Consider the following 25,395-nt stretch of genomic DNA (forward strand, 5'->3'; position numbering starts at 1 on the left):
TAACGTAACTTCCGGCCTCTCAGAACTTCGCGTACGCTGGTTTAGAAATTCGCAGGGCTGGCCAATGGGAGGCGCGGCGAGGGGGCGGGGCCAAGGCCAGGGCGGGGGCGGGGCGGGACTGAGACTCAGTTCTCGCTTGAGGGCGTGAGCCAGCAGTGCAGAGGCGTTTCTGCTTGAGGTGGAACCCCGCACGCATCTGAACTGGAGACCAGCGGGGTGATGGACTGGCCTCGCTGAACACAAGCCTTTCTCTCCAGGACCCTACTGCAGTTCCGGAAATTGACACTAGGAGGTAATCCCGCTTTCTTAGCCCCCTTCCAGGACCTGCCCAGCGCCGCACAGCCTCTGAGATATCCAGAAACTTTCATGCCCAGGCTTCCCTCCCTCAGACAGACCTTTATGAATTGCTCGCTGCCCTAGGTTCCCAAGAGTACCTCCCAGTCCTCAGTCTAATGGCTGTCTTGATCCTATCTTCTATGGCACAGGCAAGCAGTCCTGGCCTTTCTTCTCTCACATTCAGGGGCCCATCAGCTTCCAGATGTTGGCAAAGCTGGGTGACCCAGAGAGTGGGAAGCCATGTGCTTGCCTAACTTACCTCTAACTTGCTCCATAGTGGCTCCTCAGTGTTGGGGGAGATAGAGGGAGCGGCAGAGAAGACCAAGCACAGCTAAGGGATGCCAGGCCACTTCCACTGAGTCATCCAACAAAATGATGTTGAGCACTTACTCTGTGCCTAGCCTTGGGCTAGCTGCTGGGGTCACAGAAGTTAGTATAGTACCATCCTTGACGGTCATAATCCAACAGTGGCGATAGGCCAGTAACAGTAAATTTATAATTAATGCCAGAAAAGTCATTGATAAATTTGTTCAGAAGTCACCCATTCCACAAGTGAGTGCACTGTGTGTGCCAAGCACTGTTCCAGGCTCTAGGCCCCCTTCGTGGGGCGTACCCGAGGACGTGGCCATAGCGCTGTGAGAGCATGGAGGAGCGGGGAACAAATACCTGCCAAACCTGGCAGGATCAAGGGACAAATTACGTCGAAGGTGGGTGTGGAGTTCTAAGGGGCAGAACTGTGAGGGTTCGGGTGCGACTGCGATTGGGCTTCCCTCTTAGACGAAGTCTTTCCTTTCTGGGGCCCATAGATTCTACTTTGCTAAAGCGGAAGGCTCTTGGCCAGGATCACCGCGGTCCTGGCTTAAACGAGCAGTCCCAGCGTAATGACTAATAGCGACCCCTTTACTCTCAAAAGCTTTCACGTTTGCACAGTACATTGTGTGGTCACCCTATTCTTGCCAAACTTCTAGGCAAGGCGCAAAAGATGACCCCCACCGAGGGCTCTCTGGGTCTGGAGTGGCCCGGACAAGGAGGTGAGGAGAGGGGCGGCAACAGGTTACTGGGTCCAAGATAACTTCCGGTCGCGCCGGGAACTCGCTTCTACCGCGGGAAACCTGCGGCCGCGAGCGGCTCTCCCCACCAGGGGCGCTGCCGGGTTGGCTTGGACGAGCCGGGAATGTGCCAGAGCTGGGCTGTAGGCAGAGGTTTCTGCCCTGGGAAAAGTGATCCCAGTCAGAGAGCTTTCCTGCTCCGCGCAGAAGGCTCCACTCCAGATCACCTGCCGTCTGCATTAGGGAAACACAAATAGGTGCAACCAAAGGTCAAATAATCATAAAGGATACATCTACCGAGTACCAACAATGTGCCAAGCACCAAACTAAGTTCCTCATATTCACTGTTATTTCATTTTATGCGCACACTAATGCTATAAAGTTGTCATTGCTCTTTTCCCCGTGTTACAAAAGCAGAAACTGAAGTTAAGATGGTGGAGCAATTTGTCCAAGGTCATGTGGCTAGAAAGTGGTGAACCAAGAGGCAGTATTCAAATCCAAGCACACTGTCCATTCCCTCAATGCAAGCTAAGGAAGAGGGATCCAGCTGATTCCTCAGGTCTGGATTGTGCAGAGTGTACCTCCTGCATGGAGCTGGTCAGCATGGGGGTGGTCCTCTCAGGGACACAGTCCTTCCAGCTACCACCTCGTTTTCCCCAAAGCCTACCTCTTGGGCTCCACTGCTTTCTGGGATATATGGAGTGGAGCTTTAAGCGGGCCTTGCTTGCTACAGACTCAGTACATACTCCCTGTTGAGATGATTACAGCAGTATTCCTCCACATACTCATTCCCCAACCCTTAGGCTGGATTTTGGAATAAGAGCCAGAGACCAGCCTTCTTATCCCTCCCCAGTTACTAGCTGTGACACTATGCACATATGATGCTCTTAGCCTCAGTTTCCTTATCTACAGAAATAAATATAATGATACTTACCTAGAAGGTCTATGTCGAAGAGTTAATGAGGTAATCTAGGAGAAAGCTCACTGCTATAGCATAATGTCTAACACAGAACATAGAATATGTGATCAATAAACTCTAAATGCTGCTTTAATCTGATAGTGACTCTCAAGTCCACCTCCTCCCTGCTTCATAACTTCCCCCTCAGAACTGCTATGGCTTTTCTTGTCCTGGCCACTTACTGGCACCTAATTATGAAGTGTGAGCATTCTGATTTGATATAACAGAAACTGATTGTGGGGAATAACCTGAACATTGCTGAGCACAGGAATACAGAGGTGCCTTAAGGAACTCAAAGGTGCAGATACAGATCCACCAGCTTCTACCCCTCAGAATCTCATGTGGTAGTTGCCATGAGACAGGTAAAGGCTGACTGCTGGGCTAGGGAGAGAGAGGACTGATGTATAAAAGCAGGTGAATTTGAGCTAGGCCTTGAAGTGCATTATGATTTCCAAGGGTGGAAAAGGAAAGGCATTAGGCAGGCCTCAAGAAAACCAAGAGCAAAGGCCTGCAAACAGTGTGATGTTTGAGGACAAAAAGCTAGAACACTAGGGAGTAGGGCAGTGGAGGAAATGCGACCAGCTGTGGCCAGATTGTGAAAGGCTTTGAATGGGCCCTTGGAAAGCTTTGGTTGGGGATGAGATCATCTGATGTGGGTTCTAGAAAGATGGGCGGTGGCTTGGGTGGAGTTCACAGCAGAAAAGATGAGACCTGAGGCAGAAGCAAAAGAGAAGTGAGGGCCCAACCTGAAGAAAGCAAGAGGAGACTGGGAAGATTCAGGGGAGACATTTCTAAGGAAGGGCCCACTGAACTTAGTGTCGAGTTAGATGTGGGGGGAGGGTGGCAGAAGAGTGCAAGGTGACTCTTGGGAGACCTGGCAGATGGTAAAGTGACATCATTGTCCAGGCGGAGGAAGAGCTGCTGGCGAAGGTCACGTGATTGAGCTCACTCCACCAGTGGACATGAGGCCCCTGCAGGGCATTAAGTAGAAGAGACCCAGCACCTGTGAAACAGTCAGTAACTAATAAATATTTATTAAACAATTGCATGAATGAGCTTCCTCATGCTTCAGTTTCTACATTTGTAAATGAGAAGAACCTACCTTATAGCATTTTATTATAGGATATTATGCAAATCAAGCATTGTACATATACCTAGAAAATGCTCAATATAACTTAATTATTATTAGTAATTGTTAACTGATTGAAGACGTAGACCAAAAAGAATAATTTAATTGACGTAAGTGAGTAATTCATTTTTAAAAAATAGACTCTTTTAGAATGGCTTTAGATTTACAGAAAAAGTGAGAAGGTAGTAGAGCATTTCCATATACCTTACAACCAGTTCCCCTTATTATGAACATCTTACATTAGTATGGTATATTTGTTATAATTAGTGAACCAATATTGATACATTATTATTTACTGTAATAAAGTCCATACTTTATTCAAATTTCCAAGTTTTTACTTGGAAATTCCAAGTTTTTACTTAATGTCCTCTTTCTGTTCTAGAATCCCATCCAAGATATCACCTTCTATTTAGTTATCATGTTTCCTTAAGCCCCTCTTGACTATGACAGTTTTTGAGACTTTAGTTGTTTTTGATAACCTTGACAATTTTGAGGAATGCTGGCCAGGTGATTTGTAGGATGCTCTCTATTGGAATTTGTCTGATATCTTTTTTTTTTTCATGCTTAGTTGAGATTATGGATTTGGGGAAGGTGAAGTACCATTATCATCACATCATATCAAGGGTACATACCATCAACATGACATCAACCCTTGATGTTGACCTTGATCACCTGCCTGAGGTAGTGTTTGTCAGCTTTCTCTACCATAAAGTTACTCTTCCCCTCTCCATACTGTGCTCTTTGGAAGGAAGTCAGTACACACAACCCACATTTAAGGAACGGGGGTTTATACTTCCTTGAGGGTAAAGTATAAATCATTTGGAATTCTTATGCATGGGAGAATTAGGAATTTGTTTTTAAATTTAATTTTTGTTTTAATCTTTGTAATATGTATACATTTTTAAATGGAGCTACAATGAGTAGTCCTTTGCCTCGTCCTCAGTTAAACTCCACTGGGTCTGTTCTCATCTCTCAGTGCTGATCTATTGGATATTCCTAGAATGTACTCTGCCCCTCCAGACACTTGGGTATTTAGTCGTGGGAGTTTGCCTCCTCTGGACTGACTTCCCTGATACTTTTACCCCTGCCAGGATCAGGCCCCTCCTAGGTCCTCCCTGAGCCCCCTGTGCTGATCACCCCACATTATGATCACCCTGCATTATAATTGCCTAGTGACTTTTCTCTCTCTCTTTCTCTCCTCTCTCCTTTCCTCCTCTTCCTCTTCTCTCATCCTCCCTCTTCTTCCTCTCTTTCCCCTCTCCTCCTCCCTGGGCTGACTGTGCATAAGCTGGCTGAGGGCAAGGACAGGTGGCTAGTACACCCTCTCCTGGGACAGGGTGTGGCACATTCTTGGCCCCTGTTAAAATACAGCAAAGGAAAGAAGGCCCTCAGCTCACTCAGAACATCTCTTCACAACTCTTTACAGGAGATCGTAAATCTCTTCTGTTTCCTCTTTGGTTCCCTTCTAGAAGTTTCCAAACCTACATAATCACCCTAAGTCTCAAAAAGCCTCCCCTCCCTTTTACTGTCATCTCTTCTCTCACTGAGTAAATGTCGAAGCCCCAGCCAAGGCATGTGTGGACCCAGCCTGCCCTCTTTCTTCCCCACCACATACTAGGGTTGTGGGCCCAGCAGCCCCAGAAAAGCTACTGGGCATAGGGGAGGAAGACACTTGTCTAGGCGAGAAGTAAAAGTGTCCTCAGGTCAGTAGTCCTCAAAACTAGGGTTCACTCTTCCTTAGGTATTGGGAAGGCTCTCCCAGGGGGCACAGGGCACCAAATAGTTTTAAGGAAATCAGTGTCCAGAGTCTCAGCTTCCCTTGGGTCTTTTCTAAAAGTGACCAGTAGGAAAAGGTATCTGGGAACAAGGGCAGATTCCCTTCCACCTTCCTGCTTCTACTCTTCAAAAGCAAAGTACACTTACTGACCAGAGTGTTGAAACTAACACCCCCCACTCCATGGTACATTGTTTCTGGGTGTAAAAATCTGCAGGGAGACCACTGGAATTAAAGTTATTGTTTCCACAAAGAGAATAAAGACCAGGTAACAAGTCCTTTGCACATCAAATGGTTTCTAGTTCTTTAATTTGCATATAGTTTGAGAACTTAATCAGATTTTAGCTGACTGAAAAAAAAAATCACTAACATTTTTAGCATATAATTTGGAAGGGAGTCAAATGTTCCAGTAACATTGCTATCCAAACCTCTTTTCATTCCCATCTAGTGACTTATGTAAGCAAGGTTTTTTCCACATTTACAGCAACACAAAACAAAAATTATATAGGGAGAGAATTGATGCTCAACTTTGTTTTAGTCAAGTATTGTATCCACAAATATACGAACTAATTGAAAATAAAAACAAAAAAGAAAAAGCTCTGTTTCTCATCAAGAAATGTATTACCAATATAATTTCTTTCTATGTATAATTATTTTTTCGAAATGTATAATATATTTATGTTTTGATTAGTTAAATAATAATTATAATGATAATTCAAAAGAAAACAATGGTAAGACTTAGAGAATTTTGCCCTCCCATCCCTCCCCCACCCCCAGCCTGGTATAGATCATGCCACCAGTGGCATCCCTGACTGTGGGGAGATGGTAGCCTATGACAGTTAAGTGACACTGATTCTCCCCACCCCACCTGACCCCTGAGAAAGAGGGACATCCTCTGACATATGATGGGGTGGAGAAGTGGGTAATGAATTCAGTTCCACCTGAGAGGGTGAGTGGAAGATAAACTTAGAGCCTTACAATAAGAAATGTGACATTATAATGTTAAAAAATGTATATACTAATTATAAATAATTAGGATAAGGTAGCAATAAAAACTTTCAAGCATAACATACATTACAGTAAGATTGGAAACATTGGGAAAAAATGAATAACAAAATTTCCAACTGCTAAAGAAGAGTTTGTCAACATATTTTTTTAATGGATAATGGAGAATATCAGATGATATTGGGTGCGTTCAGGGTGATATGGCCATAGGATAATGGAGAATATCAGATTGCTTTGGTATTTAGATTTCAATGCATAGTTTAAAAGAGTGAGGTAATCATTTTATTTAAGCATCAATATTCAATGTATCCTAGAAATGACATTCTTTGCAACTATTTGGACTTAAAATGAAAAGTTTTAGTATTTAGTATAGTTTGATAAAGTTCTTTTAGTGAGTATGGCATCTGGTAGGGTCCAGGCTTTGTACTAGCACCACCTCTGCCAGGAGCCCTTCCCAGGCCAGCCTTTGCTTTTCCCACCACCACCCTCCCTGCAGTTTCTACAGGCCCCTCTTCTTTCCAGAATATGGAATCACACTCAGCCAGGTGATGCTGTTAGACAAGTCACCAAGCCCCCTAACCATCTCTAACATTCTATGGTTCTCTGAAAGCCAAACCCTTGTCACAGTCTATTTAGAGGCATTTGGAGACAGTGCCCAGAAAATAATGATTTTCAGGGCACTGCGTCAGAGCTAGTCACTATGCTTCTTACCTGTCCCTTAGTCTAGGAAACATTTTAAAAGATGCCTAAGCCAGGGAACCTTCTCTAATTAATGTGAAACCTAATAAAATCTAACAACCAGCCCTCATCCTGCCTCTAACCTTTTTAGATCATGAGACCTGACACATCGTAAGGACTTGGGAAGTGCCTGTTGAGTGAATGCATGACTTAACATGTTAATGTGCATTTACATGGGTACACTATGTCACACTGCATATGTCTGAAATAAACTTGCCTATAAACTCACCCACAATGGCTTCTTGCAGAAACTGTTTTCAAACTTTTAAAAATGATGAGGTTTTTTGTATTTAAAAGCAATAGCAACAACAATAATAAAATCCAAAATGTTTTAAAAAACCACCAATACCAAATGTTGTGAGGTTATGGAGCTACTGGAACTCATTGCTAATGGAAATATAAAATGGTGCAACCATTAACAGCCATTTAATATGCACTTACTTTATGACCCAGCAATTCCATACCTGGATATTTACCCAAGAGAAAGAAAACACATTGTCCACACAAAGATTTGTATGGGAATGTTTATAGCAAATTTTTTCATAATAGCCCCAAACTGGAAACAAGTCAAATGTTTATCACAAGAGAATAAACAAATAGTGGTATATCCATACAATGGAATACTCTTTGGTGATAAAAAAAGAAAAAATCTCTCTAACACAAAATGTGAATGAATCTTAAAGACATGCTGGGTGTAAGAAGCATGACACAAAAAGAGTACATAGAGCATAATTCTCTTTATTTGAAATTCTAAAACAGGAAAAAATTATACTCTAGTGACAGAAAGCTGATCAGTGTTTGCCTGGGACCTGACATGGGGTGGAGGATGGACTGGAAAAGTGCAAGAAGGAACTTTTTAGGGGAGATGGAAATGCTTTTTATCTTGACTGTGGTGGTGATGACTACATAGGTGGACATCCTGGTTGATACTCATTGAACTATACACTTAAAGTGGGTGCTTCCTAAACATAAATGATATCTCAATAAATTTGATTACGTCATAAAATTTTAAAAAGATCTCTGAGCTAATGTGAGAATGATAATTAGTGTTTATAAGGCAAAAGATAATAAAACAATAGATAATCTGCTTTGTAGCCCATAATTCTTGAGGGGAGGACTGAAAAGAGGATAATGTTGGAGTGACAGACCTAGGCTCCACAATCCTGGCTAAACCAGGAGGCCTCAGGCAAGTCAATTAACCTCTAGGGAGACTCAGTTTCCTCATCTGTAAAATAAAGATAATAACAATAACAATATATTAAAATGATGATTTGAATAAATTTCTTTTTGTGTTCCTTGTCTGGGTCACAGAAGACAGAATTCTGCAAATTTGTATTGTTCATTTTTAGGCAGGGCCTTGACTTCATTTGAAAAAATGATAGTTCACTCTTGCAGAGTACTCTCTAGTGCTGGCACTATTCTAATCACAACATTCTATCAAGTAGGTACTATTTTAATCTTATTTTACAGACAAGGTAACTGAGGCCCAGAGAAAACAACAGCTCATAAGGGACACAACCTGGATACCAATCCAGGTGCTTTGTCCCACAGCCCATGCTCTGGACCATCAAGCTAACTTGTCTCTTGTTGACAAAGTTGTAATTTGAAATGAAGGAGGGGAAAGAAATTGGACTTAGAAATACTAGCTCTACATAAACTTAAATGTGAACAAAAACCAGAACCTTTCATATCAGTACTTTCACAAAAAAACTAAGTGCTGATTTCATATTGTTTTGGAAAATCCTGCTGTTTCTAGTTTCAAGTGGTCTTTCTGAAGAGCAGGCTTGAACTACTAACAAGCAAAAAGAGATTTAGTTAGGGTGACCAACCCTCCTGATTTTAGCACTAACAGTTTTGTGTCCCAGGGCATCCTTAGTCCTGGTCGCTCTAGGCTGAGCTGTTCCCCAGTGAAATAACCTCAAAGGAAAAGAAGTTGTGGTGTCACCTGGATCTGTCTCCTGCCTCTCTTTTCAGCTCATTCTCACCCCTCCTTTCCTCTGCCAGGCTGAGCTACTTTTAGTTCCCAAATGGACCAGACTCTATTTCCCCTCTGAGCCCGATTCCTGCTATTTTTTTCAGGATGTTCCCAAGTCCTCTTGGCTTGGTTCACAGTCATTCCAAATTCAGCCAGACTGATGAAGTGCAGCAGGTACATACAAGTATGGCCACATCGGTTGTTAAAATATCTACTTCTCTGAGTGTACCTTTCCCTGTCATTCCTCCCCAGGATCCAGCCACTAAAGGTTAATGTCAAGCATACCAAAGGTCTTCTAAAAAGCTACATCAGGCCTTTGAGCCACTCTTCTCTTGCTCAGGCCCACTTCCACTTCTGGAAGTGTACTTTCCCTTCTAATAAAGCTTTTATGCTTAAAAAAAATAAAACAAAATAAAAATAAAAATCTACATCAGCACAGGACTGGCATCTTTCTGAGGCCGTACCAGTTGCTAAGTAATTTAAATATTATCTCTGATTACAACTATATAAAATGTGAATTCATATAAGCAATATAAGCCAAGAAGAGAATTTGGAGTGATATTGTTAATTGAATGCTTATTTACTGGATCCTCTTTTTATAAAGTTGCTGATGTTCATCATGATTATCATTATCATCACAGAGACTTGAATAAACAGTGCTATCAGGCTCCAGCTTCTATTCAAGAGGAGGCTTTGGGCCACTGGACCCAGTCTTTGGAAGAGTCAGTTAAGGATTTGGTTGGGCCCAGGGTTTGGCCATTTGGACAAGTGCTTGTGGCATCAGGGCAAGTGGAGCTGCTCATCAGTCTTTTCATCATTTGGCAAACCATACCTCACCATTCATTTATACATTTGTTCCACAAGTAGTTAATAAGCTCCTATAGTGGGATGCCACTGGGGCAGTAAGAGCTCGAAGCTGTATAAGACCTTCCCTATCTTCTAGCTGCTTGTAGTCTAATCGAAGTATGAGGTGTGCACACAGGAAACATGGCATGGTGTCATAATTTGTGAAACAGTGAGTTCAGAGAAAGGGGTTCGATGTCAGGCAGAGCTCTATTTTGTTCACTGCTGTGTGCTGAGCACTTTCCAGAGAACAAATGAACAAATAAATGAGAACAAACTATCCATAATTCTGCCATTCATAGATAATCATTGTTGACTGTTGGTGCATATCCTTTTTTCTAAATATACACAAATATTTTTTAAATTTTAGTAACTTTTTTCTTTGCAAAAAAAACATGTCCATTGTAGAAAAAGGAGAAAATGTTGATAGGCAACATAATACTAATAGCTAACATGTGTGTAGTGCTCCTTACATGTTAGGCAAAACAAGCTTCATACCAAGTAGTAATAATGATTCTCACATTTTGCTACATGTCCTTCATGTAAGACTGTCTTTTATTCTAATTGTACACCTTCTTTGAATACTTGGGCTTAAACTGTTTATATAAATCTGTATTATTTAACGTTATCTTTTAATTTTCCCATGTCATTGAAAATTCTCTTCAGAACCATTTTCAGTGGCTGCTTATCCCATCCTGGTGGGGTACTCTAACTGGAGGATGTGGCATGTCAGGTAGAGACCATATTCTCTCTGTGGCTGATAGCAATTCACTGTAGGTTTATGAGAGAAGAGGGGCAGGATAAATTTGTTGTTCTAGGAAGCTTGGGTGCACTAGAAATGAACAAGCAAAATCAGGGAGGCAGGTAAGAGGTTATATTTTTTAGGAGGTGATTGCTGTGGCAAAGGAAGCCAAAAGGAAGAGGGGAGTCGAGTACTACTTCAAAGAAAGGACCGAGGAGGAAGGAAAAGAAAGAGTCCAAGGACATTGTCAGATTTGGAGACTATTCAGGCTCTACCCCTTCTAGTTCATTAGCTTCAGAGAATTGTGCTTCCATTGTCAGAAATAAGGAAGTTAGGAGACGAGTTCATTTAATAAAAGGAGAGGGGTGTCATTTTAGATGAACGTTTTGGGTGGCAGCTCCCACAGGTGTTTCAAAGATACTGGCCAGGGCTGGAATGCAAGGTCTGGGCAGGAAAAGGAGGTTTGAGGGACATTAGTAGTTGGGATCAGCTGGAGAAGAGGTGGAAAGAAAGGTAGTGAGAAGCTGAGGCTAAGGCTGTGTGGGAAAGGGGGAAGGGCAGATTAGAAGCCCAGGAGGCAGCCTCAGACTAGTGATAGAAGGATGACATGGAAAGTGGAGACCATGGAGGCTGGAGGGCTGGCCTGTGAGCTCCTGTTCCAGGGGAGCACAGAGAGGCTGACTCAGCTCCATGCTGCTAAGTTTGCCAGTTCCCTCTCAGGACACAAGCACATCAAGTAGAGAAAAACCTCAGGAGACCAAATTAATTGGAGAGCTCTAAAAATGTGCAGTCTAATTATTGTAGTATTATTAATAGTATGTTGGTAAATAAGTGGGGGTTTTTTTTTTCAGCTTTACTGAGATAGGATTAACAAAAAATAATTTCAGTGTTAAATATAAAATTCTTTTCTTGAATCTTTGTTATTTAAAAGCTTTCTGACCTGCCCATCTGAGTCTCTGGGCTTGTTCTGAGTAGCAGGCCTGATTTGGGGGCCTTGGAATGGAGTATGCAGAGAAAATAGAAAAAGGCTGCATGAGGTTCATTTCATTCACAAAGTGCCTCGCCATGGACCTTTTTAAGTAAACTCTCACTACTGTCGTTCTTTTATTAACCCCTTTTCAGCAGTAGGAAAATTAGTGCTGGTGTAGGGGTAGATTTCTTTTGGTTTATGCTTGTTGAGTTGAGGTTTGGTTGTAGGTATCCCAAAGTATGCAGTCATTTTAAATAAGTTAAGGAATGAACAGAAATGCCTAAGAATTTGACTACACCTGAGGTGGACCTATGGATCGCTGACTCTGGGACTGTCTGCCACTTACTAACTTCTTTGATCTCCGGGCAAGTCCTCTAACTCCTCTGGGCCCGAGTATACTGATCCCTCTCTTCCCAGAGATCTCACTTGGATTGTTAAGAGACAGGGCAAATAAAGCACTTTTGCAAGGCTAAAACCAAGCACAACTGTGTTGGACATCTTAGAAACAAAAATGTAATAAGCCGGACAAAAAAAGTTCAAAACCACATGATATCACTTATATGTGAGATTTAAACCTAAAAACAACAAGCGAACAGGACAAACAAACAGAGACTCATGGACATGGACAATAGACTAGCGGTTACCAGAGGGTAGCAGGGAGGGGAGGCAGATGGGGTAAAAGGGGTCAAATATGTGGTAACGTTAAAGAATTTAAAAAAATAAATTTAAAAAAAGAAAAAAAGTGTTATTACTGCCATGATTCACTGTCAGGGCCATGTTTTAATTTTTTGGATTGTTGTCGTTTAATAAACTTTGTTTAGAACAGTTTAGATTTACAGAAAAATTGAGACGATAATAAGAGAGTTCCCATATGCCTCACACCCAAGTTCCCCCATTATGAACATCTTACATTATATAGTACATTTGTCATAATAAACCAGCACTGATACATTATTACTAATTGAATTTCATATTTTATTTAGAATACCTTAGTTTTTACCTTACGTTCTCTTTCTGTTTCAGTAACCCATCCAGCATTCATTATATTCAGTTGTCATATCTCCTTAGGCTCCTCTTGACTGGCACTTTTTCAAACTTTTCCTGTTTTTGATGACCTGGATAGTTTTGAAGAGTACTGGGCAGGCATTTTGTAGAATGTCTTTCAATTGGAACTTTACTACTGTTTTTTCTTATTAGACCGTGGTTCTCGTGAGGAAGACTAGAGGGTAAAAATGCCATTGCATCACATCATATCTAGGGTACCTATTATCAACTTATCAATGTTGATCTTAATTTTGATCACCTCGTTGAGGGAGTGTTAGGATTCTCCACTGTAAAGTTATTCTCTCACCCACCCCTCATCCCCGCCCTAACCATTTCATACTGTCCTCTTTGGAGGGAAGTCGCTATGTACAACCCACACTTAAAGAGCTGGAGTTTACACTCTTATTCTTGGGGGCAGAGTATTTACATACATTATTTGGAATTCTTCATGGGAAATTTGTCTATTATGTGTTCAATCATTTATATGAGAATAGACTTGTGGATATTTATTTTATACTTTGTGCTATGATCCAATACTACTTTATTTTGTTGCTCAAATCGTTACAGATTTGGCCTTTGGAAGCTCTTTCAGTTGGCTCATAAGTCCATTTGTCATTCCTCCATCTTGCTATTGTTTTGTTTTGTTTGTTTTTTAGCACTTCCTTACTTTCTATACTACAAAATGCTCCAGGCTCATCTTTATTTTTCCTGCCCCGGTCCTAGAATTGATCATTTCTCCAAGGAGAATGTTAGGGCCAAGTTTAAATCTTAGCAAATGTCTGGCTGGAAGATAGAACAGACAATCTGACAGAAATAAGACTCAACCCACCCTTAGGAGGGGACTTTCCCAGCAGTAGCAGCCAGAATTGCAAGTCCTTAGCTGAGAAATAAGTGACTCACCAGCTCCCCAGGTTGTCTCCTCCCTCCCCCTCTTGCTGACAAGACTGTCCCTAAACCAGCTCAGACAGAGGGACCGAGGTCAGAAAGTGTCCCCACCCATAAGGCCAGAGAAGAGTGAACTGTCTCAGGCCAAGTCAAGGTTTTTACCCATGCCCAGCAGACACCTCCCCCCATTTGTGTATTATTTATACTCCTCCTACCCGCGGAAAGGATTAAATAGGATTATCCTCAAATTTACAGCTACAATTATTAAAACTTAGGTAAAAGGACAAGAGCACTAAAGAGCCTATGTGTGTGTAGTAATTTTACCCAGACACCTTGACTGTGGCAACTTCCCTAGTTTCCCTGAATCAGATGCCTAGCATCAGAAGGGCTTTCAGAAATGAATATGCTTCACCTGTCATTTTATAGCACTGAGATGGAACAAGTGATTTTTCAAGAGTGACACAGCTAATGAGCTGAAGGACCAGGAATACTGGGACATGTCTCATGATGTCCAGGTCTTTTCAAATCCCCATTCTTGACTCCCTTTCCAGAATAAAACAAACAAAAAAAAAATAGCTTTCAGGACCTTCTGTGGGATACAATAGCAAGACAACACTTTGGAGCCTCTTTCATTTGCTGAATGAATAAACTTATGTGGATGTGGCCGAGAAGTCTTTGGGACTCTAATTAGGGATGATTAGCACCCCCAGAGTTTGGACACAGGGGATGTTGGATGTAGACGTGGGGATATGGAAGCAGATACTGATAATCTTACGATTGCCCCACAGTCAAGATTTTAATGGTTAAATCGGCAGCTTTCTAGTTGTCCTCAACTTTAACTTAAAAAGAAAAAAAAATCAGGGACCTGAGACTTTTTCCAAGAGATTCAGAGATTTGGATTTATAGATTTTTATATTACCAACTGTTTGAGAAATCATATTATCTCTTTAATACTCATTGTCCTCTCCCCCTCACAACATTCCCTGAACAATTCATGAATAATATGTTTTCAATAATCTTTGTATAGGCTGAGATGAAAGACAGCCTTGGAGTTCAGAGAAAGGATTCTGGGCCGGTGTCACTTGGTGTGGCCACAATAAAAAGATGAAATTAGCATCAAGCTACTCTACATTTGCTCTCTTGGTGAACTTTCTAGCACTACCTGTCATATCTTATCTCAGTCTGTAAACTTTTAGGGCAAGGACAGCTGATAGCCCAGAGCAGCATCAACAAATAGGTAGGTAATTACTATGTGTTTTTGATGATGATGATGATGATGATGATGATGATGATGATGATACCAGGGGCTTGGGGACTTGGAAAATATTCAAATGAAGAACTGTCCTTGAAGATCCTCCCCAGCTAGCTTCTCCAACTCTCGAGTTCCTTTAGTGGAGCACAATAAGAGTATTTAAAGCCTGCCTTCAGGCAGAGCCTAAAGGAATCTCTTTCGTGGAAGAGAGTACAATACATTTTGTGCTTGTGTTCACGCTCGAGTTTATCTTCTGCCTCTTCATGATCTATTTTAAAAATCATTCTTTAATCAATAAGTTATCCAGATTTCTTTATCTCGTACAAATATATGTGTAGTTTGTTTTAATTTGAACACAGGTTTAATTTGAACATGCTGCATTATGTGTTTCCAACTTGCTTCTTCCTCCTAACAACAAATACTCGATCTTTCTCTGCCAAGATACCTAGATCTGCCTCATTTTGGCGATTCTTCGTCCCTGTACCTGTGGCATTCTCTGCGCGTCACTTGTCGGCCTGCCTCTCTTGCTCCGGGTGTTTGACATGGCCTGGCCACTAGCGCCGGGTGCGTGCTGTAGGGGGAGGTCCCAGGAGGACGCCGGCGGGTGGGCGGGGTCAGGGACGTTCGGGCAGATAAGTGGGCGGGGCCCCACATATACCGACGGGTAGCGGCGGATCGACGCGCCCCGCCACGGCGGACTCAGTCAGTGGCAGCTAGTGGAACCTGCTTCTCCGAGCGCAGCTGAGCCTGGTCCCAGACTGTCCCCGGAGCGGGCCATGCCCCCGCGGGAGCTGAGCGATGCCGAGTCTTCCCCGCTCCGTGCCCCGACCCCTCCCCCGCGGCGGGGCAGCGCGCCCCCCGAGCTGGGCATCAAGTGCGTGCTGGTGGGCGACGGCGCCGTGGGCAAGAGCAGCCTCATCGTCAGCTACACCTGCAATGGGTACCCAGCTCGCTACCGGCCCACGGCACTGGACACCTTCTCCGGTACGTTCAACGGCCCCGGCGGCCTCGTGGCTGGGAGTGGAGTGCCCGCGGGGGCTAGGGCTGGCGCGCAGGCGGGAGGGCACGGCTCTCCCCTCGAGGCAGGCAGGAGCAGGCCTCGAGGTGGCGCTGGTGAGGCCTGGTGGGGCCCAGGACTCCTCCTAAGTCAGTCTATCCTCCGCCCCGCCCCTACAGTGCAAGTCCTGGTGGATGGAGCCCCTGTGCGCATTGAGCTCTGGGACACGGCGGGACAGGTGAGAAGCTGGGAGCAGTCTCTAATGGTGTAGGGGGAGGTGGGCTGGAGTCTGGAAAGACCCCAGATGGATCAAGAATGGAGAAGGCCTTGGGCCCTTGGTTACTGGTCTCAGGCCTCCAACCCCAAGTGACAGGCGAATTCCCGCTCCCTGTGACAGGGAATAATCCCACTAATGACGTGGCCTTCTCATCCCAGGAAGACTTTGATCGCCTTCGCTCCCTCTGCTACCCGGATACCGATGTCTTCCTGGCCTGCTTCAGCGTGGTGCAGCCCAGTTCCTTCCAAAATATCACAGAGAAATGGTTGCCAGAGATCCGCACTCACAACCCCCAGGCGCCAGTGCTACTGGTGGGCACCCAGGCAGACCTGAGGGATGATGTCAATGTACTGATTCAGTTGGACCAGGGGGGCCGGGAGGGCCCCGTGCCCCAACCCCAGGCTCAGGGTCTGGCAGAGAAGATCCGGGCCTGCTGCTACCTCGAGTGCTCTGCTTTGACGCAGAAGAACTTGAAGGAAGTGTTTGACTCAGCCATTCTCAGTGCCATCGAGCACAAAGCCCGCCTGGAGAAGAAACTGAACGCCAAAGGGGTGCGCACCCTCTCCCGCTGCCGCTGGAAGAAGTTTTTCTGCTTTGTTTGAATGGCTATGGCAGAGTAGGGAGCAGTAGGAATAAAGCCACAGACATCTGGAACCTGGGGAGGGGACCTTTGAGGGGGCTACTGGCAAGGCCAAGCCACCCCATGAGACTCAGTTCCATTCTGAACACTGTGGAGACACAGGCCTCTAACTGCCCACTTGTATGCCAGGATGAGCTTAGGGCCTGGAGGAGGGAAGGCTCTGATTTAGATTTCTGTGGTCAAGGTTTACAGAGAAATCCCAGCACTTTGATTTTCATGGGATAGTCCTAACAGTGTCAGTCACCTCTAAGCAGTTTAGAATCCAATTCCGTTTCTTACTATGGGTCCTCAGGTCAGCCTGACTGAATTAGGACCCTTAGTGGTGGTTCCCATCCCCTCCTTGGCATAGGGATAAGGGAAGGCCTAGAAAATAGCTGGGCATCTTGGAGGGCTGGAAGCAGTCCAGCCTGATTTGGAGAGAAGTTTTGGATATACCGGGTAAGATGGAAGTCAGTGAGAGTTTGAGAGGTAGCATAAAGTGAGGATTTGGATCCTTGGAACAGGAGGCAGGCTGGGAGGAGGAGGCGGAGAAGAGAGCTAGGCCTGGAAGGAGGAAGAGTGGAGAGAAGGAGAGCAGAGAAGTGGGGCAGCTGAGGAGCAAGGCTGACACCTGGGCTGCCCTCAACCCCCAAGGCCAGGGAGGGCGGGGCTGGTCCCTGGGAAGAACTGGGTCTCAGGGCTCCCTAGGCACTGCCCAAACTGGCTGGGCCAGGAGTGGGGCAGGAGGTTAGAGACAAGGCCCAGGTGAGAGGAGGGGGAGGAGCTGCAAACTACAGCCTGAAGGAAGAAGGGACTGGGGGTCACCTCTTTCTTTAAAGTCACAGCCTAGAAGGTAGGGCAGTGCAGAGTCTGCAAATAAAACCTTAAGTTTCTGAAGCTGTCTTTTGTCATTTCCTGGAATGGTCAGCCCATTGTTCTCACAGCCCTCAAGGCCCAACACTGTGGATCTTAGAGACAGGTTGCGAACAGAAGGACTGAGGCTAGATTGAAAGGTGGGGGCTGAACTAGATGGAACATTGTGGTGGGAACTGGACTGGGGGGGCAGGTTTGGGGCTCCCCTTTTGGAGCTTAGCTGGTTCCCAGGAGAGCTAGCGTGGGAAGCAGCCTGGAAACGGGTTTCCCCAGGTGTCAGCGCCAGAGCTGCTTTCCCATGACCTCACCGGGCTGATGGTGCCCCTCCCCTCTCCTCCCCTTTCTAGAGCACTGTGCTCAGTGCTGAGGCTTTGGGGCAATCCCAAGCCCTCTAACCTTCCTTCTCTGATCCTTCTAACAGTCCTCAGGACCCAGGGTCGCGGGGGTGGTGGTGGGGGGCTGTTTCAGAGCCTGAGCTTCAAGGGACTCCCATAAAGCCTAAACCTCAACTAGTGGCCAAACTTCTTGGGTTGGTTGGACTCAGTCTTCAGCCTTGACACTCAAAGTTCACACAAGGATAGTGAAGGTCAGGGTGCTAGTTGTTAACAATTTAAACTGAAGTTTGGTCCCAGATATCCTGTGGAAGTAAGGGTTCATTGAGTGAGGACTTCGAGAGGAGCAGGGATCTATCCAATCAATCCAATCTGGGATTGGAGCTGGAAGGAATTTTAAAGGGTACCTTTGGGGGGGAAAAACACTTTATTTTACCCATAAGGAAAATGAGACCCAGAGAAAAAAGATAGTATCTTAAGTGAGGTATTACCAGATGGCTGTAAGAGCATTTTGCAAACTCTAGAGTTGGGTACATAGATAAGTGTTATTTTTGTGGAGAGGTATTTCTAAGGCACACCTGGGACACCTGGTAGGCAACTGCTGAGCCAGATGAGCACTCACCCTGACTCAGCCCAGCTCCCTCAGTAGGAAGTTACAGCTGTATGTGTGTGTGTGAGAAAGCATGGCTGAGGGAGAGAAATCCCAGCCAAGTGAAACCTCAGATAATCCCCAAATTTAGTTTTAGCCAAGACTGTCCGGCTCTTGTCCTACCAGTGCCCATCCCCCAGAGCTTCAGCCATGTCATCTCTCTTTGTCCCCTTGCCCCCTCAGGTGGAGGTGCTGAGCTGCACCATTGTAGCCAGGTCCTGAAGGGTCCCACAACCCAGCTCCATGGCCTGCTGTAACCTCAATCCAGCCTGACACATCCCACTCTGGGGCAGAGACTGGGTTCAAGTTTAGGCTCTGACATCAACCATGACCTTAGGCAAATGTTTTCCCTTCTCTGTGCCTCAGTTTCCTCATTTGCAAAATGAAAGACTCAGGACTCTGAGTCTTTCAAACAGCTCTAATGGATCCTAAAGGTGCCACGGGTTGGGGAAAGAAAGCTAATCAGTTGATCTCTGCTCCCCCACTTCTTCCCTTTTTCTTCGTTGGTACCAGCACATCCATGTCTCTACGTCTCCTCTCCTATTGAGTCACTGAGCCCGGTCGGCACCTCCATCAGCCTTACCCCTATGTCCCTGCCACTGCCACTCCTCACTTTAGACCCTCCAGTGCTGCTGCCTTCCCTCTGGCACCTCCTGACTCAAGACTGTTACCAATTCTCATTGCCAGCAATGAACTCCCAGCTCCTCATTTCAGCATTCAGGGTCTTCTCAAATCTGACGCCAAAGTGGACCAGGCCAGCCTGTCTCAGTGATTCCCACACCCTGATTCTCAATTATTTCTTGACTTCTGACTCCAAGTCTCACTTTTTGCCAAATCCTTTGGAAAATGCTCCCCCCACCCCATGCCTTTTTTCTCCTCTAAACATCTTCCAATACTCCCCTTCTCCGGAAAGCATCTCTTACCTGTATTAGTGTCTGTACTGCTCTCTTGGTACACTGAGGGCATTCCAAATTTGGTCACTCAGCCTGTATCTCCCCAGCTACACAGAGAGAAAGTCCCATTCATGCCTCTGGGCTCCCACAGGGTCTTGGGCTCAGATAATATTTGCGTTGGCCCTTCAGTGTTTAAGATAAAAAGCCAAGCAGTGAGCCTTGGAGGAGACCCTGAGGATCGAGTTCACCTCCAGATTTTTGTCCCTGAAGCCTGGAGACAGGCTTAAGAGCAATGGCTTGTTGGAATGGACTTCTGAGGTATGGCGCCCAAGCCTATGCAGGACCAGAGAGATTTACCTCTAGTCCCAAACCCACCAGCTCACTCTGCTTCTGTTTCTCTCTGTAATATGGTTTCTTTCTACTTTTTTGGGACCATTTTTATTCCTGTCTCTCTTTCCTTTGCTTCTTTTCCCTTGCTTTCTCCACTCTTGAGTCTAAATTTAAAGGAATATTGATTATATTAACTGGATAAAATTGTATGTTTCTTACATATACATTCTATGTATGTTTATATCCATGTAAATTATTTGCATAATCAACCCTTAATTGATTTTTTAACTTTTTATTTTTTCCATAATGAACACTCACAGAAAAATTGGAAAATCCAAGAATTAGCAAATCAAACATTTACTAATAGTCTTACCTCCCAAAGAACATCAATAATAATATTTTTATATACTTCCTTTCAGTCTTTTCTTGTATGCATATTTTTGTGATCATGTTATACATACAATTTTTTTTTTTCATGTAAAATTTTTCATTTTGTTATATAAACTCTGGCCGGAGGCTGTAACCATGCTGTATGTTTGCTTACTCTATGACCTGACCATAATTTCTTCAACTAGATCTCCATTTGGGGGCATTTAGGTCATTTAACTTTTTTTCTGTTATAAGCGAGACTACATTATCTGTTGATTATTTTTTCCACCATGGGTAGGTAACCACCTACAGAAAAAAAAGTTCTTCGTCTTTGGCTTGGAGACTGGGCCTCAATATAATGCCAAGTTACTCTTAGAGGGAACTTGGGTTTCTGTGTATGTGTGACTGGGGGCGGGGTGGTTCTTTTGTTGGAGCATGTCTAGAAGATTGTGGGTGTTCAATAAATACTAAATGATGACAAGGTTTGTATATATTATATATTCGTGTACATTTCTCTGTGTTCCTGTTTTTTCTCTTGAATATTTAAGGTGAATATTGTCTTTGTGCAAAATTGAATATTTCTATGTCTGTGCAAGTCTGTGTATCTGTGTCTGTAAATGTAGGTGTTTATCTTTATGAAAGATGTATATAGCTCTGTATGTGTATGTATATCCAGATGTCTGCCTTTAGAAGTGTGTATTATACATAATCCTATGTGGGTTTTTTTCTTTTAAAAATATTTTATTAAAGGTCTTTATAGAGCAAAATCCAGACTATGGATCCAGCTGCCAAGGAGAACCTGTTATGCTGTGAGTACTGACTGGGGCATAGGAAGCAGGTGGCTCTAGCTTCCCACCCTTCTGTTCTGAGATGGAGGTGGTGGGCACTATCTCATCTTTGGCTTTTGTGACCAATGCTCACATGGTCAGACAGAGGCTTCTTAGGGCCAGTCTTATCTCACGTCCCAAGGAAGCATGATCTTCATTCTGATGCCCAGCATACCCCACCTGAGCAGCACACCCTGGCTGTCTGGATGTGTATGTTGGTTTTTGTGTCTGCGTGTGCATATCTACATTGGTCCTAGTTTTTTTAGGGGCTATGAGTCTATGTGCCTGTGTCTGCCTAGGCTCAATTCTGTGTGGATGTCTTTTTCCATGTGAATCTTATGCTGGGTGTATGTGCTGGGCCCGGGCTCGTGTGTGGATAGCTGAAGAAACTGTGCCTTGCTTGCTTTACCCCTCGGAGCAGACTGGTGCCCAGGGCAGAGGTGACACACCCTCCCTGAGCTCCTCATTCTCCTGGGAACTGGCTTGGGAGAGTGAGTGAGACTGAGAGCAGACTGCGTCAGGAGCAGGGGCCCCTTTTGCAACCAGCCCAGGCCCCAGGCGTTTAAATCATAGCTCTCACAGGTCAGACCTGCCCACTGTGCCTGGCTGCCAGTAACCCCGGCCCCCAGCAGGGCTGTGCTGTCAGCGTCCTCCTTGGGCCTGGGCCAGATCCTCCAGTGAGCAGAACTCAGCCAGCTGAGGGGCCACATTAGTCACCCCCTGGAAACAGCAGGGAGTGACTTCCCGGGCCTGGGCAGTGCTGGATGTCCCAGGGAACCATTGCCTTCTGTTCCTGTATGCTGCAATGCTTAGGCAGCCTATCTCCTCCATTATCACTTTCCATTCTTACAACTGAACTTCAGAATAGCCAGATGGCTCTTACTAGCTCCAATTTTTAGATGAGGAGACTGAAGCACAGAACCACAGCACCAAGGTAGAGGCAGAACTGGGTTTCCCCACCCTGGGTCCAGGACTCTTTCTAGTGTGCCATTTAGGGGGTTACACCCCCTAGAAATGGTTCTTTAAGAGAGAAGAACTGGGAAGTATAATTTATGGGACAGATTAGATTGCCATAGGCTGAGGAGTGGGGCAGAGGGAGACACAGCTGGAGGCAAGATATGAGGAGAGGTATCAGTACTGAACCAGGCCTGCCTTCCTAGTGGAGTGTTCTCAAAGATTTCTCCACTGAACATAGGATTTGTCTCATAACTGGGATGACCACATAATTTATTGTTAGATTCAGGATATTTTTGAGATTGAATGAGAGCTCTATTAATAACCTGGGTTTATGATCTCCCTACTCGTAACCCATTTGGAGGCCAGGGCCAGTCATTGTCACCAGATCCGTGGCCTTCTTGACACTCACTTGTGCCAATCTGCCTGTCTCTGCAGGTGTCCAAATGACTCCCTCGCCCCTTGGAAGGGAGGGGCAGCAGGGGATCCTCTGGGCCCAGTTTGGGCATAGGAATTCTCTGTGGCTGTGTTCCACTGACTGCCCATCTCCTCCCCCTGCCCAGTACCCCATCCCAGTTGCGAAATAAGCAAAGCCTCTCCCCGAAGCTCTTCCTCCAGGGACGGAGAGAAAAGGGACCCTTGATTCCTGGGGCTGTGTGCATTTTTCTACCTATCGCTCCACCCCACCCCTGCCCAACAGGCCTTGTGCTCTGCTGACAACGCCATCTTCCACAGGCCTCCTGTTCCAGCCCCATCCTGGACTTGCTGAGTGACTTGGGTAAATTACGGCCTTCCTCCCTGAGTTTCTCCCCATTGTGAAGTGGGGCTAATACTCTTTGCCCCTCCCTGGCTCCCAGGGGACCTGCAGGGATAAGCAAGATAATAGAGGGGACCTGATTTAGAGGAAGCTATCAAGAGCCAAGTAAGAGGTATCAGTGCTGGCCTGTGTTTACATGGGTGTGGACCTTGGGTTCTCAGCCTCCTGGGGCTTGGGACCAGCCCTGACAGCTTCTTGGCCTGGTTCCTCCTGGCTCCTTTGTCCCACTTCCAAAGAAAGGACAAAAACAGAAGCCAAGAATCTGGTCATATGAGGATGAGACAGAGCAAAAAGTTTAGGGCTCAGAAACACTAGTATCCTTGCCTCGCTCTGTCCCTACCCATTGGCTGTGTGACCTTGGGCTAGTCACTGCCTCTCTCTGGGCCTCAATAACTTGGCTCTGACAGCCTTCCCAGCTATACATCAGGGGGCCCTAGAGCCTGTAACCAGAGGTCGACATCATAATTTGTGGGTAGAAAAGATTCCGTCATCTAGTCCAAGTCCTTTACTTTTCATAGATCACTATAGGTCCTTTCTGGGGGCCACTGACTAACCCTCGTCAGCCTAATTAACCCAAGGTCATAAACTGATTACAAAGGGAATCAGGCAGGAGAGGATAAGTGGTCAGAGAAAATTCACTAGAAAGACAATCCCAAGTAAGTTATTGGGTCGACAATATAATCTTGTACTCCATCAGTGTTTGATTGTCCCTTGTACCTTCAGCCTCTCTCTCTATGAGTAAAACTCAGCGCGGGCCTCCCCTAAACCCACAGCTCTCGGTGGTAAGGGTGCTGGCTCTTCTTCCCTTCCCCTTTACGGCCTCCGCCCCAACTGCCTCCCAGCCCCATAGGTTTCCACCAGGCTCCTCCACTACCACTGCCCTCGCAAAATGGATCCATGATGATCAGTCAACCCCATATCCCCACCTCCCTCCTTCCTGACTCTAGCAGTCTTTGAACTTCTCTCTTCTTGGGTCTCCTGTCACTCCTCTGACCAAACCTCCTCTGCTTTCCCTTCCTCTAAGAAGAGGCTCTATCCTCACTTTCTGCTCTCTCCTCTCTAGGTCTGCTCTGCTTCTCTCACAGTAATCTCTCCACTCCTCCATTTCATCTTTATGTGGCTACTCCCAAATCCAGGAGCTTGATTCTCTCCACCAACCATGGAACCCTCACCTCTAGAGTGTTCAGGCCTCACCAGGTTGCATTGCAGATATAACACTCAGAGCTAACTATATGGCCCAAAGACTACAAGACTCATGTTTTTGCCTTGTTCCTGACCCAATTTTATGTTCCTTCTTGCTCTTTTTTTTTTTTTTATCTTGTTCCTACTTTATACTCATGTTATGTCATAACCTATAGTCCCTTTTAAGCTGCCTCTAAATCCTTCCCCAGTAAGGCAAGGCATAAGCAAACACAACAAAACAACAATAAAATCAACAAAACCAGTTTTCATCTGGTACCTGGTACCCCTCACCTTCTGTCTTGTTCTCCTAAGGTTGCCCTTCCTCCATGCAGTCCTGTTTCTGTTGGTCGCACTGCCATCCATCCAGACTCCCAGGACAGAAAACCTGGAGGGTCCACTCCCTCTGTGTATTCTGGTCACCAAGTCTTTGAATTTTTCCCTTCCCCAAATCTCCAGAAGCTCTCTCTTCTTTTCTATCCTCACTGTTTCTATCCCATCTCAGAACTTCATAATCTGATGATTTGTTTCTTTCTGAAATATGTCTGAACACTTGTTCAAAAGTTAACTTTTTCTTATTCCAAAAGCAATGGATATTCATTATAGACAATTTAGAAAATGCAGGTGGACAAAAAAAGAAGAAAACGAAAACCACCTATAATTTATCATGAGAGATAACACTATGGACGTTTGGGTAAAGATCTTTGTTTAGTTCTGTTTTGTTTTGTCATTTTAAACATATAGTCCTTTTTTTTTTTTTTTGCCCCATGACAAGGGACCTCTACATTTCTTTCCCAGTTAATTCATTTCTTTCCCAGTTAATTTTCTTGGTCTTCTTGGTTCTGGGTTCCGCTGATAGAACCCCCAGGAGCCACTGCAGGTGGGAAAAGGAGAGGCAGGCTTTCTCAGACAGCCCGTGGGAGAGTTTGGGCCACCCCCTGGGCTGAAGCTGGGCTTCCGGGTTTGCGGCTTCCAGGTGGCGCTATTGATGACAACCCCTCCCAGGGGTAGCCGAAAAGTGCTTTCCCAGGCTTTAGGTGAGCTCTGTTTGGGTGGGGAAGGGAGTGGTTTTGTGCAATAGGGCAAACCACTCCTCATTCAGGGCTGTTTGTTTAAGTGGGCAGGGATGGGTTTGGGAAAAACAATGCAGTTTTTGACAGTGTTTGTTTGAACTATTAGGGCAAATAGATTTGAGAAAACTCCCCAAAATGAGGAAAACAGGATGGGTTATAAGGAATAAGATGACAGGAATCCCAAAGTTGATTATCTGGGAGCAGGAGGCTGGGTGGGGGCTGTGGATGGGTTAGCATCTGCCCAGCTCAAGAAGACCTGAACTCAGCACCTGCATTACTGCAGGAATGTGGGTCCCAGATTGCCATTCTTCCCCTTTTCACAAGAAGCTAGAAATACAATTTTTAAAAATGAAGTTTCCCAACTCTTTAAATGTTGGTAACTAATTAAAGAAACCACTGTTTGGGTCAAAGTATGCTTGCAGGCTGCCGGGTGCAACTTTTCAACTAGCCTTTACTACACATCTACTATGTACTTCGCATAGGTTACCCTTCCTGATTTACTGGGT

At 45.0% G+C, this 25,395-nt stretch overlaps 1 protein-coding gene across 4 annotated transcripts; it reads left to right on the top strand.

Annotated features, from left to right (window-relative positions):
- Nucleotides 1-153: 153 nt before the first annotated feature.
- Nucleotides 154-17,490, top strand: RHOV (ras homolog family member V). 4 transcript variants are annotated; one of them, XM_025038908.1, is made up of 5 exons: nucleotides 154-4,153; nucleotides 14,645-14,685; nucleotides 15,142-15,684; nucleotides 15,877-15,935; nucleotides 16,133-17,490. In XM_025038908.1, exons 3-5 carry the CDS (start codon nucleotides 15,477-15,479, stop codon nucleotides 16,574-16,576), a joined length of 711 nt encoding a protein of 236 aa, XP_024894676.1. In that variant the 5' UTR covers nucleotides 154-4,153; nucleotides 14,645-14,685; nucleotides 15,142-15,476; the 3' UTR covers nucleotides 16,577-17,490. The 4 variants fall into 4 exon arrangements, with proteins under 4 accessions (XP_024894676.1, XP_024894677.1, XP_024894678.1 ...); XM_025038909.1 differs by having other exon boundaries at nucleotides 154-292; nucleotides 4,041-4,153; nucleotides 14,645-15,684; XM_025038910.1 differs by having other exon boundaries at nucleotides 154-292.
- Nucleotides 17,491-25,395: the final 7,905 nt, after the last annotated feature.

Source organism: Pteropus alecto, unplaced genomic scaffold, assembly GCF_000325575.1.
Source record: "Pteropus alecto unplaced genomic scaffold, ASM32557v1 scaffold86, whole genome shotgun sequence".
NCBI lineage: Eukaryota > Metazoa > Chordata > Mammalia > Chiroptera > Pteropodidae > Pteropus > Pteropus alecto.

Coding starts and splice junctions, on each gene's coding strand:
- RHOV (XM_025038908.1), top strand. CDS start 15,477: ATGCCCCCGCGGGAGCTGAGCGATGCCGAGTCTTCCCCGCTCCGTGCC. Junction 15,685..15,876: donor GGCACTGGACACCTTCTCCG/GTACGTTCAACG, acceptor CCGCCCCTACAG/TGCAAGTCCTGGTGGATGGA. Junction 15,936..16,132: donor TCTGGGACACGGCGGGACAG/GTGAGAAGCTGG, acceptor TTCTCATCCCAG/GAAGACTTTGATCGCCTTCG.